Source organism: Phyllobates terribilis, unplaced genomic scaffold (genome assembly GCF_046119375.1).
Source record: "Phyllobates terribilis strain yellow unplaced genomic scaffold, ASM4611937v1 Scaffold_3__8_contigs__length_932513732, whole genome shotgun sequence".
NCBI lineage: Eukaryota > Metazoa > Chordata > Amphibia > Anura > Dendrobatidae > Phyllobates > Phyllobates terribilis.
In genome coordinates, this window is record NW_027362763.1 from 60,936,426 (window position 1) to 60,950,596 (window position 14,171).

Genomic DNA, 14,171 nt, shown 5'->3' on the forward strand with positions numbered 1-14,171 from the left:
ATGGAAAAATCTCACTCTCCCTCCTCCCTCTCGCTCCTTTTCTCTCTCTCTCCTCCCTCTCTCTTTCCGCCCTTGCTCTCTCTCCTTCATCTCTCTCTCCTCCATCTCTCTCTCTCCTCCATCTCTCTCCCTCGCCTTCTCCTCCATTTCTCTCACACTCTCCTCTCTCTCTCCTCTCTCACCCTTGCTCTTTCTCCTCCATCTTTCTCTCTCCTCCCTCGATCTCTCTCCTCCCTCTATCTCTCTCCTCCCTCTCTCTCCTACCTCTCTCTCCCTGCTCCCTCTCTCTCCTCTCTCTAACGCTCTTCTCCCCAGACTCCTGAACTGTAAAATGGACTTCCAGGAGAAGCCCGTGTTCGGAGTTCAGCACCTGACACTAGGTGTCCGGTAGGAACCCCAAATTTTACAGTTCGGGTTCGCTCATCTCTATTGAGAACTATATAACACATTGATCGAGTGGCAAAGCCTTCTTCCCCTTTTAAGCCTAAAAAAAGCCCTATAGTCCTACAAATAAACTATAAAAGTTTCCAGCCCTTTAGGTGCAGCATCGTATAACAGAATACATTACATAAGTGATCCATTAATGGTGGATTCCTTTATTTACATACAGGGGAAGACACTGGTGTGTGAGTATATAGAGTATATTTCAGATATACGCTGCATTTATTTTCTGCCAGTTACAGCGAGGACAGCTATAGTCATAGCGATGGTCCCGGCCGCTCCTCCGATCATCATCCCAATAACATTTCCCTGTAACCGTGTAGTTTCACAACGTTCTCCGGTGTACATGAAGGCCTGGCTGGAAGCACACCTACAGTATAAAAAGATATTAATGTACTACATGGGGAAAAGAGAGCTCTTTCCAAAAATTGTGAAAGTCACAGTTCATTTTGCATCTTTATTATTATTTTAAGTAATCTAAAATCTAAAAAAATGCAACTTTGCAAATATTTTCTGTTTTGTTTCTACTGTTCCTAAGAAGAACTGTTGGTCTCCTCCACGGTAACAGACTACAGACGTATCCTGCATAGTCTGGTCCTGCAGTCATATACATATCTATCTGCCGCCTAATACACTAGCAAGATATAGGGAGCAGATGGAAGAGGGGAACACATCACTGCAGGACTGGACACCGCCCTCTGAGGAAGCTGGTCTCTACCAGCAATGACCAAAGGAACTAACTTGACCCATATGGACATTTTTTTTGGAACTTCATCTATGGTATAACTTTATTACTATCCAATGTTACATACCCTGGCCGCTTCTTTCTTGTAGTATTTTTCTGCTATTTCTATATTAAATTTCTTTGCTATTTGTTTTCTTATTTATATTTACAGTGGTCTTTTGAGATGAATTATGGTTCGTAGGACAACTCTTACGGGAAAATACTGCTGCTCTGTTTATGTTGTATTGGTCCATGTGGTACCATGATGGCTTTGAGAAAACAATGCACACCAAAAAAGGCAGGATTCAAAGAAGCGCTGCCCAAAAGCATAAAATGGGTAATTAAAAAATGTTTAAAAGATAAAAACCACGCATTTCAGAGGTGGACTAGCTCCTACCTCAGGTATACTACTCCAGCTCTGAAACACATGTATGTTTCTATCTTTTAAAGGGGTTGTCCAGGCTTGGGATTCCAATCTGCACTCACTGTATGTGACTGCAGACTTGTGAATCCTCACAGCGTGCACAGTGCTCGCTGTCAGGACTCACATGCCGACTAGAAGTGAGCGGCCTCTCTCAATACAAGTGGATTGAGAGAGGCCGGATACAGTCTAGTCACAATGTGTCTGTAAGTATGGATATTGCATATTTGCGGTACATTGACTGCCTTCTCCTTACACTGGAGAATCCTGATAGTGCACACTGTGCACGCTGTGAGGAGTCATGAATCACACGCACAGAACAGTTGATGTTGTGAAATGCTGGCAACAATATGTTACCAGAAATGACTGTACACACTCGTTCCGCTGACAGATATTCCTCTAGACCACTGAAAACTTTAAATTCATGTGATCTCATGAGAACTAAAGGTTGAAATGCAAAATGCCCAATATATTCGATCAGGGTAAAGCTTAGGTGGTTTACGGTTAAAGATTGGATGGTCATCCATCCGGTCCCGCCATGAATCAGAAGTTCCAAAAGACATTCATCTAACGAGCTGCCACCTTCTCTCCACCTCTAGGTCTCGGCAATATTAAGGAAACCAAATAATGTGACACACTGCCCATCTTGGTGATGACTTGTGAGGATAAAATAAAGCCCAAAATTACTTATTGGAAAATCTGATGGACTCCCTGGTGAATGTGTAGACAGAGAAACTCCACTTTTAGGTTTCAACCTTCGCCTGAGGTTCTTTGGTTCCCACCAAGAAAAAAAATGTTGAGGACACATCATATAAAGTCTACGAGGTTATTTGGAAATCACCTCATTACAAACAGCTCGATCATTTAGGTCCTAATATTAGGGGACTAGTATTGTGCTTACAGAAGATATTCTATTACTCTGGTGGGACAGTCTGACTCTGTAGAGTTTTCTTTTAACCGTACTGGGACCCTAGAGATGTGGACTAACTACAAGAATGCAATTACCAATATCTACATTCCAATTTGCAGGACAGTTTAAACCTTTACCAGGGAACATCTACCCTCTTCCGAAGTGACTAACCTTACCTAAGCCCAACCCTTTGGCTGCCCGATTTTCAGGACTTTGGGCATGTCTCAGTCCCCGTGACTCCTTGGTTAGAATGAGCCTTCAGCAGCTTATTTCTATCAGACCTATTGAGGCTTTTAAGTGGCCTGTGACCATTATTGTTCAGCTGTAAGACCCTGGCTTTTTGGTTGTCTTCCACTTTTCTGGCCAATCCTTCCTGGTCAATAGATATGTGACCCGATATAAGGAGTTTTTACTTAGTAAGTTCCTCAATCTATTCAATTCGAGAAATTTGCTTGCAGAGACATCACCATTGAGGTCCATGCTACTGGCGCTGACAGCTATATCAATCTATAGCACGGTAAGTTTATGTCTTTTATATGCTACATCCATGATATATTGTACCTGCAGCTTGCTCTGCTTCCCTCCATCACACAGACTCCTCCGTTCAGACACAGGTTATCATCACATTGGGTGGCCATTGCTTGGACTTTGTAGTCATCCCAGGGGTTCTCCAAAGAACGTTTATGCCTCCCTTGTATCTCCTCTTCCTCTGCCAAAGTTGTAGAAGGTTGGATGGGAACTTCTGTCTTTATAAGGTGGGTGAGATCTGTAGAACATATTGGCATTACACTTAGTAACATAAACCCATCAACTTTTTTATAAAGACAAAATATATATAAATTTGGTACGGCTGCAATCGTACTGATCTGGAGAATCATGGTACCAAGTCTTTTTTTTAACCACACTTTGAATGCTGTAAAACAAATCAGAGCAACAATGGTGCATATGGAGCAATTTTTTTTAAAAGAAATCCACTATTGTCCAAAATCCCACATATTTTTATTTCTTAGTTTTCAGTATATTAAATGGTGGTAAATGCAATGGTGTCAGTCAAAATTACAGCTCATCCAGCAAAAAAAAACAAACAAAGCTCTTAGATGACTTTGTCAATGGAAAAATAAAACAAGTTGCAGCTTTTGTAAGAAGGGGAGGAAAAAGCGAAGAAAAATGAAAAATTGCCACCGAGGGAAGGAGATAAGAGAATATTACACTTACTGGTTTGTGCACAGTAATCTAGAGAACAGTAAGTCTTGAACATCCTTTTTTCTAGTAGCTTTAGTACATATTAGTTATATTTTTATACTGATTTACTTCTCAGATGATGCATACTAATATTCACATACCCACAAAATCCACAAACACGATCAGATCATCATTTTTCAGAAAACTCCTGCGCCGTAAATTGAAGTGAGTGATGAACGTATACCAGCCATAGTCTGTGGTCCTGAAGCAGTTGCAAGTCGGATCCCAAGTGCCGGTAATGGAAGGTCTCTCCCATCGGGAAATGTTTGATGCTATTGAGAAGGAAAGAAGTGAGCGGTCAGAGAAGACTTGCCATCTTAGAGGGTTTATTTGTCGCATTTGCAAATATCGACGAAACTCCAGCCAATATTTCACAATTGATAATACACCGATTGCAAAAAATGAGTAATAAGTGTTCAATTTTCCTGCAGTGCCCCCACAGGAGATATGAAGTATTACACAGAGTTTATTCAGGGATGGCTTTGTAATGCAGGATAGGACGGGTCCTCAAGAGCAATAGTCAGTCTTTGTAATCGCTCTCTATTTTGGCCAAGAGATGACAATGCTGAATAGAGGACGCTCTCTATTAAAGATGCTTCTTCGTAAATGGTTAAAATTGAAAAAACAAGCAATTTTGTAATTTTATTAAAAATAATATCCGGAGGCATTTTTAATATTCTAGTGTACTGCTAGTTGGCTAGGTTATCAGTCAACTTTGCAGTCAATCTGTGGTGGCCGGTCTCCTAGGCAAAGAGTTCAGCGCTTACAAACTCTTTACTTTAGAGCTTGTAAGCATTGCTCTGAAGCTGGACATCTTCAGTGACCCTACATTCTGCGATCCTGCAAAGTCAAAACTGCCTGTAGCAGCATCGGAGAGAGCACAATTCAGATCAGAAACTCAACCAAGCCGCTGCTACAAACTTTCAATCAGAAGCACACTGCTCCCTGGCAAGCAGGGATCAGAGGCTGGGAAGCAAAGTGCTCCTGAAGAATAAAGCTGAGAAAACCACTTTAACTCTGAATTCACTGATAAAGTATATTAGAATGTGTTTTATAAATTGGACAATCCCTTAAAGTTAGATAAAATTGTGTGAAACAAACAAGAAAATGGACTTAGTGGATTATAAACCAATACGTAGAACCAATGCCAGGAAGCTGCTGTAAAGGCCTTAAAATGATAAAATGTATGAAAAAGGATTCAGAGGTACCGACATAAAATGTAAAGTTTAGGGCCCAAAATGATATCAATTATATAGCAAGCCTGTAAAGGGTTTAGACACTTACTTGGAGGTGAAGTGGATGTAAACCCGTGCTGCCGAAGAACCAATATACGGTAAGAGGCCAAAAGCAGTATGCATCTGATTTTATTTGTCAACGCGTTTCGAGATAATTATACCTCTTCATCAGGGCAAACCACAATCATTGATCACTGTGGTATTAGGAGGTTTTAAGTAGTTTAGATTTATGGGTAACCTAAATACTGTGCAAATGTTATCGATGGTCAAAGATAAAAAGATCTGCCAAGGTATAATTCTTTTGTTTCGATACAGTAGGAATGACCCACAATAGGATTCACCAATGAACCGCAAAAGGATTCTTTACTGTAACAGCATTAGATTAGAAATTTAACGCTGACTACATTTATGTAGTATCGAAGTCTATGTATAGTTTGTAACGCACAATACTTACGAGATAATATATGGTCTGCTAATGTTGTGAAGCTTCGGCTAGAAGACATCCTTAGACGCAGATCTGGATCTTGATCCAAGAGTGTTATAATAGCCTGACGGTTTAACACCGGCCATTGTAAGACTGCATCATCTTCCCCACTGCACAGGTGGAATGATATCCCAGTGTATCCGGTGTAAGTGGATGCGTTTTGCCCATGGGGATACAGACCAATTCCATATCTATAGCCTTCGGGGCTAGTGAAACAAGGACTGGGAAGCCGGTCTCCTTTGATGGTGTCAGCAAGGACCTGGCTGTAGTTTCTGATAGTCCACACGGCATTGGGACAGGGGAGTTCTGAGAGTGTGATGTCATCGATAAGAATACCACCACTGGTGGTTTTATTATCACCTTGAACACCTTGGAACAAGTAGCGGAATTTTACATTTGCGTTCAGGGTCACATGCGCGATCTTCCAGTTCTGGTCATTGTCACCTGGATTGGGACACAAATATGATCATAACTTCAATGGATCACGACCAACTCCACCTAATTTATCCATGAATGTCAATACTTTACCGGAAATCGTGTGGATTTTCTTCAACCTCCTAACTTCTCCAGTGCCGTCATCTAAGCGGAGCCAGATGGTTAGCTTATCCTGGGGGCTTCCATCCATCCGGTAAAAAAACTGCAAGCACTGCTCCGTTCTTTTCGGATACAGAATGCGGGACTCCAGGACAGCTGTATGGCCAATGAGTCCAACGTTGGTATTAAAGTACATAAAGTAACCTGAATCTGTAAAAAAAAAAAAAAAAGTAAAAAAATAATGAATAAAATAAAATTATATTATATGTGTAGGGGTAACCAGTATTACAAGACTTGGTGATCTCAGGGGTCCTAAAGGTCAGGTCAGACCTTCGTTGATGATACATTGATGTAATATTTGGCCCCTTTAAGTAATATTAAAGGGTTATTCTACAAGGTTATTCCTGGCTAGGGCTCCACTGATCACAAGAATGGATCTCTGAACTTTCCTTGTTAGAATACAATGACATAGCTGAGTACAGCGCCTGGCCAAGAATAACGTGGCATGTCATAGCCGATTATGTGGGTTGGTGGGGTCTCATCAGTTGGACCCCAATAGATGGGAAAAATTATTTAAGGAGTGTCCCATATGATGGGTGTAGTTTTAAACACCAGATAATTTTAGTCTTCTGAATTTGGTTTTGGGTTTGTCCCATCCTCAAGTCACTTGGTGGCTCCTCTATTGTCCAGAGAGGAGAACCGCTACACAGTGGAGCTCTCGCTCTGCAGGACTCGATGCTAATTTACATCATATGTTCTCCTATTGAATTTTGCCTCTAGATTTTCCCATAAGCTGTCAAATCTTTTATTTACAATATGCTGCGTCCATAGTCCAGAAGCGGTAAAAATTCATGTTCTGCATTCTTCTTTTAATTATCTCAGCAGTAAACAAGGTAATTGACCCTTGAGATGAGCAATGAGTGTACAACTTGTGTTTATACCTGCTGATAAGTCAAGACATGTGGCTTTTGGATAAAGGTTGACCTCCTGGTTATGTAAGACTCAGCAGTTGGAATATCGTACCTCTGCATCGACCGTTTAGCGTGTGATCGCTAAATGAACCTGAAGAACCCAACTCGTGGCTCCAGTCCGCATCATCGGTGGTTGATTGCACCATTCCACAAATGTTAATAAACTCAAAGGAACATTGATCCAGAAGGATGAGCGGTGCGGCTGTAAAAAAAAACACTGGAATCAACTGATAATATTGGGAAAAATGCATCCAATGGAGGAACAATTGCTTCATTCCTTAAACTTAACATTTATTTTGGTGGGCCATTTTACCTCCTAACCCAATCAACCACCTCAATATGAGGCCATTGGCATTCTCACTGTAAGAGCAGTGAGACATGGAACCTTGTAGGTCTTTTTTATTTTCTAGAAGAGGACATGGAACCCTGTACCATACAATGTTGTGATGGTTCAATCATTAGCCATGATCAATAGGGGCCTGGATGCCTTCTAAAAAGATATATATATATCCAGGGAGTCGATAAGAAAAGATTTCGCCTATTGGAGGAATTAGCATCTGAATATGATGCGTCCATCATGGGGAAATTAAAACGTCAATTTTATTAATCCTCAATGCTTCATAAATGACGGCTGAAAAATTGCTTCCGTTTCCATGAATGAGAATGTGGACAAAGCTTGAAACATGCAGCAGTTTTTCAGCCGTACTTTGTGATCCTTTTTAAATACAACATGTGGCCAGGTCAAAAGTGTCTGGTTTTTACTTTTATTTTACTCCCGCTGTTCCCCTTTGTACCTTTAGTATTCTGTTTTTTTGGTTGTTTTTTTTTTAAAATCCATCATAGGGTTCTAGAGGTTTTATGGGTCTTTGTATTTAGTGCTAATTTTAGATGGTCTTTACCAAGAAGGCAAAGCTGCCTAAATACATGCCCCACCCCACCCCCCAATAATCCTGTGAGCCACTCCACTCCCCCTTGGTAAAAATAATAAAAATTTGCACTAAATAAAAGAATCCATATCACTGGAACCGTATTGCAGATTATAAAAAAAATTAGAAAACTCAGGGGAGCAGCGGGAATAAAGTAAGCACTACATGATAGATTTTTTAAATGTCCTTATCTTAGACATATTAAATCCTTTTGTTATTTCGACTATCCACCTGGGCCAAAGGTGTGGTCCGAGCAGGAAATTCCAATTTTGGACAAGGGTGAGTTGATGTAATTTTTCTTTTTGTACTATCACATATGCAATTAGTATCTGTCTGCTCAGGGTTTTTGCCTTCCTTTGGATCAAAACTGTAGGATTATGCGTCAGACTTATCATCTATGGTTGGGACTTCTTCTCATTAAGAAGACACGTTCTGAATGGAGTCTAATTGGCAATGCTCCATGGGAAAAAAGTGCAAATTAGCTTTTTCTCAGAAGGCAAGAAACCCAGTGATACCTAAATAGTGCAACTATATGTAACTGTCTCACCAGTGTCCCAACACTCCAGAGCAGCGCAGCCCAAACTCCGGCAACCCTCCTTCGTACCCCACCCATCAGAGTATTTTAGGATAGGAGTAGACTGTTGGTGGTGTGGTTATAGTATCCATCTTAAATAGACCTCATCACTAACAATGGAAAAGAGGAGCAACCCATAATAAGAAACGAACAATGGCAGCCAAGAAGAAATTAGCAATTGTTTCTCTGTTTCCAAAACCTCTTTTTGGCAGGGGCTGATAATGGAGCAGAATGGGCATTTACTCAATTTCTTCAGTTGGGTCCAGTGATGGGTCTATACGTGCCTCATACATATTTGCCAAGCTATGGTTTAGCAGGAAGGGGATATTTAAGTTCAACCCAAGGGCAGCTCTGACTGTGTTCCAAGCTGAATGAGAACGCCCACTTTGGGGTGGGATTTATATAATCCTTGACCCTTATTTCAGACTGGGACATATCTAAATTTGTCAGAATTGATTCCCAAAATTCAGGACAGTCTTAACATCAATGCTGATAGAGTGAGGATGGTGGAATAGTGACCATGGGCCAAATACCCCTTTGTCCTCTCCTCCAATCCAACCCTCGGCTATAAAGTCATGGACATACATAGCTTATATTTAGGTGCTGGTTTGCTGGTTATACGTACTGCAGTTGTACATCCTGTTCAGACGTTCCAAGTCTATGGCGGAAAAGTCAAGACGTTGTCCGATGATATTATTAAATGCGGTGATCTTAGCGGTGATGGTTGGGACTCCGGCGTTTTTGTTGAAGGAGTATGGACCATAATGCATGACAGACTCGTAGTCATAAGGAGTGTTCAGATCCGTTATATAAGTGTCATCATACGTGTTGAAGTTGTGCGCCATGCCTGTGAAAAGTATTCAACATGAAACTATCTCTGTGTGTATGATGATCTGCACCCACGTATCGAGGAACAGAAGTTGACAATTATACATTATGACGTTCCGCTACAAATGGCACAAGAAATGTATAATATAGATTGCTGCTGATGAAGAACCTCTTTTGTAAAGGTTCTGACAACAGAATATAATTTATTGCTTTAAATCGACCTTTGGGTTACAATCTGGACTCCATAGTTTGATTGATAGAAGATCCCTTTGTCTAAGAACCCAAAATCACTGATATAATTTGCGCACTGGAGAGAAGAACTGGCAAAAACTAACCGTCGGTGATCTCATCCCACCAGATTTGCACGTAGTCATCTCGGTCACTTCTTGACTGCTCGTGATAGAATCCCAGAGCGTGAAGAATCTCGTGTTCCACAATGGCTTTATGGTCACAACCACTATCTATGGAGAGGTTCTGACCCGTACCAAAGTCTCCAACATAGGACCAACAACTTTAAGAGAAAAAAATAAACTGAGTACAAATAAAGTCACATAATACAGTTGTGGTGAACATTATCGGCACCCCTGAATATTATGTACACCATGTAAAATATCTCCTGCTTGGATAGATAGAAACTTGATTGATACAGGAAAAAACTGGACAAAAAATATAATACAAAATACCTACTCAGGAAAAAAGGTTATAAAATTGAAAACAATTCCAGGACACAAATAATGGCACACGCTGTTCAATTTGAAACAAAGGAAAATTTAGATATTAGTCTCGCCTGTTCCCACCTTGTCAGTGCTCATATGATTTAATTTACAATTATCCTATGGATGGTGGCTTTCATGCTTAGACTGGGCAGTTTTATTCCCTGTTCCTTATTCTCAGTGGCAAAAATTAGAGAACAACCGTGCAGACCTGAATTGTTATTATCACCAAGCACACCAAGCACAAGCAGTCTAAAGGATACAAAGAACTTGGCATCAAGAGTTCAAAATGTTATTAAGATGTTTGCTACTCTTGGAAAAGTCAAGAACCTTCTAGAATGTGGTGGAAAAAGGAAAAGAGATGCGAGAACTCAAATGTTATCAGGAGACTTACTACTCATGTAACAGTCAAGAACCCTTCCAGAATGCGGTGGAAACAGGGAAAGTGATGAGAGAACCCTACTAAAGTTGGTTACAAATGTGGCAAAAAATACCAAATACAACATCAATAGAACATCAAACTGAGATGGAGACATCTGGAGTGATTGTTTCAACCCGTGCATTAAATAAAACAGGGCTCTTTGTGTGAGGGTCAAGAACAACCTTACTGCTTAAAGAAGGGCACAAAAAACTTTGCCAAAAGTTATTGATAAAACTTCATTCTTCTGGGAAAATGTTCATTGGACAGATTCAACCAAACTAAATTTCTATGGCAACGTATTTCAGCACCATGCTTATTCATGAAATGAAGTATAAAAATAAAATTGCCCCCTACTTAAGGTGATAGATGGTGGGGGACCCATAAAGTTCGGGAGTTGCTATGATGCCTCTGGTACTGGAGGCCTTGAACATGTTACAGGAACAATGAAAACTGAGGATTATCAGTGCATTACAGAGTGAGATGTGCATCAAAACTACAAAATGGGTCCTACAGCAGAGTAGTGACCCAAAGCACAGATCGAAAAGTACACATGGATGGTTAAATGGAACCTGTCACGTAGCACATGCAGTCAGATCTGTGGAGGGCAAGGTATAGAGAAGGAGAAGCTGAGCAGAATAATAGACAAATTTTTGAAGAAGATTCAGTATAACTTGCATTGTATTCATTGAAATCCCTGTTTGTATGCTTATGAGTCCACTGGGCGAACCTTTTTGGCAATTCACAGCTCTCTCTTTGCATGCATAGTCATACAGGAAATACTGTCCATCATTGAATAGGACTGCTGTCATGAATCTGGGTTCAAACCCTGGAGCCTGTGCTTTGTGGTCGGCTTCTTTGTCCATTGAGCCATATCAGATACACATTTTCTCTGGGTTTTTAGCTTCTATTACTCTTGCTTCAGTCTTTTTAGGGTAACAGGTATTTTAATTTCCCATTTGTCTGCGCCTATCACCTTTTGGGTGATGCTTTATATACTTTTCCCCTGCGGTATTTTCTGCTGGTGATCTCTCACTTGGATGTCCAGCCATACTGCTGTAGTTTAAGCCAGTGAGTTAAAGACCAGCTAGGGTTTATTTCTCTGCTTTTTGGGGGTCTTTTCCTGCATCTATCTTCTGTTTCTCTTTAGGAAGTAGGCGGCATATTCTCTAACAGTGCATACTTAACCCTTTATTTTGTATTTCGAGGTTTTTAACTGTGTTGTTTGATGGTAGGGACATCAGGAGTTAATGATTGGGACTAGCCTAGAGTGGGAATGGATAAACTGAAGAGAGAGAGAAAGATCCTGTCAGAACGTCAGAAAGGGCCTCTTGTGCATAGACAAAAGACCTGAGGTCTAATGTGAGCAGTACAGCATGACGTGGGTGTCTCTAACAAGAGAGGAGACAGAGAAGGAGGATAGCGAGATCCTAGCAGAGAGTAAGAAGAGAAGTTACTGAAGGAACAGAGTGATTGAGCGGAAATGTGTCCTGGGTCAGGACGCCTAGCGGTACGGCATAGAGTTTACAACCCAGTAGTGGGCCTAAACAGGACAGAATACGTAAGAGGAAAAGGGTACCCCGGGCGAGAGTTCCAAAGCGTCAGTGACAGAGAAGATAAGTACTGGCCATACTGGTAGTATAGTTCCATAGAGGTGAAAGAAGATGCGGAACCGCAGATTGAGAATAGGACTCTTGCTAACTGGACTGTAATACTGAGCTGGGTTGTGGCGAAGTAAAGAGGAACGTTGAGGATAGAGGACAAGTTAATGGAGAGAAAGGAATTGAAACTGTATGTGGAATATGCTCCGTATTCTAAAAGGAAATGTTCAAGTTGTGTATCCGCTATCTACAGTATATAATCCCTACCAAGTTGTCGTTGAGTAAAAAGTTTATTTTTGACTGTTGGTCTCCCTCATTGAGCTATCAAAAATCTGTTCCTGGCCAGCCAACATCATCGGAACATGCGACCTGCAAAGACGTAGCGCTCCCACAGCACAAGTCCACACACCCAGCCAGGACCCCCACCTTCATGTAACGTGTCGGGGTGCAAGAGACAGGCACCTCACCCACGGCTACCGTCCCGTGCCACGTTACACATGTTATATACTATGTATCTTCTATATTTATTTTGTGAAATGACTGACTGTACGATGACAGATCAACTTTCTTGCAGAATATATTTGAACGTGCTATTGAAATATTCTAAAGACACCCAGCCGTTCCATAGCCGCTTGTTTCTGAAGATATTGGCTGATTCATAATGAACAATCAAGGGTTCCAATAAAGTTGATTACAAATGAAAATTGCTTTAATTAATTTATTAGCCAAGAATTCAGAATGGCAGCCTCCTCCAGAGGATGGCAGAGGTTGTAAAGATAACTGGACTCTAGGATGGTCAATGGGACCGCGGAGGGCTAAACCAAAATAAATTAAGGCTTCATGCACAGGAAAAAAATATTTAGTATATTTTAGTACATTATATACAGGATCCTTAAATATATTTTTAGAAAAAAAAATCATTTTAATAACACAGGCTTGAGTGCACCAATCCAGCTTTGTGTTAACCAACCAGTTTATTGGATACATTTGATTCAAACTGGTTGCTATGGATACACTTCTTTTAGAATGTCAGAACTGGCCCTAGCAACAAGTCTGTCTCAATCTTTAGCTCTAAGCTCAACTTGCACTATAAATGGAGTGAAATGGAGGCGTGAGGCCGTTCTTTATCTCACTCGGCCTAACACATCAGATTTTTATAAACTCCCTGTTAACTGTTTCATACAGGTTATCTGACAAAAATCTGAGTTTACAAGTTAGCACAAACCAAGCATAATGCCAAAGTTCTCAGATCAATACATAGACTTAAAAGGGCTGAACAGGGATAGAGAGGAAGAAGAAAGGAACGTTACTGCCATCTATTGGATGTTGCTTTCCTAAAAGTCTATATTGACCTTCTAATAAGCGTTGCCATATGATTTAGGATTAGAAGCTAAATCTAATTCCCCATTTGCAGTCAAATGTTTCAGGGTGTTTATCCCTCATCAGTGCAAAGTAGGAGATCTAATTTGGCTAGGAGAGACCTTAAGTGCTTCTAAGGGGGAACATTAGACATTAAATGTGGCGCTAGAGTTCCTTTCCTTTCTGAATTCCATATTTAAATTCCCAGACAAACATTGCATGGCCTATAAGTCTCCTTACACCATCTTAGCACCCTCCACAAATAGAAACGTTTCCCCATAGACCCCCTGTCAGATCTCCTGCTTTGCACTTATGAGGGGTAAACACCCCGAAACACCATGTATGAAAATTGAGATTTTGGTTTTGCTTCTTATCCTAAGAAGTCAAGTGGCAAGGCTCTTAAAGGGTTGATATTGATTTTTAGGATTGCAACTTCGAATAGGTATCATGAGAGTTCATGTTCTCTTCCTCTCTGAAGAGGCAATTTGCATTATTAATACAGATAATATATTGGAAAATTTTTATTGTTGCACGCGGCAGAATTTTGTACAATCTGGCCCTATTCTCAGGTTGAACTGTATGGAACTATGAGTTTTTTTTAAAAAAACTAATTATAAATTATTATGCATAGACATCTATATGGTTTGTGACTTACCCTCCAAATTTCTGAAAATGTAGAAAAGTGGAATCTCCTGCATAAGGTTTAAAATCCACACAAGATTTCAGACGGAAAAACTCAAATCCTTTAAGAATGGCTCCCTTAGCGTTCAGGTCTAAAATCATCAACGAA

At 40.6% G+C, this 14,171-nt stretch overlaps 1 protein-coding gene across 1 annotated transcript in view; it reads right to left on the bottom strand.

Annotated features, from left to right (window-relative positions):
- Window positions 1-644: 644 nt before the first annotated feature.
- Window positions 645-14,171, bottom strand: part of MEP1A (meprin A subunit alpha) — a 31,545-nt gene continuing 18,018 nt past the window's right edge. Inside the window, exons 6-14 of the mRNA XM_073673912.1 lie at window positions 14,037-14,154; window positions 9,626-9,801; window positions 9,088-9,309; window positions 7,015-7,164; window positions 5,986-6,201; window positions 5,428-5,901; window positions 3,840-4,010; window positions 3,058-3,262; window positions 645-811 (exon numbers count right to left, since the gene is read on the bottom strand). Of these exons, the coding sequence (XP_073530013.1) occupies window positions 664-811; window positions 3,058-3,262; window positions 3,840-4,010; window positions 5,428-5,901; window positions 5,986-6,201; window positions 7,015-7,164; window positions 9,088-9,309; window positions 9,626-9,801; window positions 14,037-14,154 (1,880 nt within the window). The 3' untranslated portion in view covers window positions 645-663. The remainder of the gene's footprint in view (window positions 812-3,057; window positions 3,263-3,839; window positions 4,011-5,427; window positions 5,902-5,985; window positions 6,202-7,014; window positions 7,165-9,087; window positions 9,310-9,625; window positions 9,802-14,036; window positions 14,155-14,171) is intronic.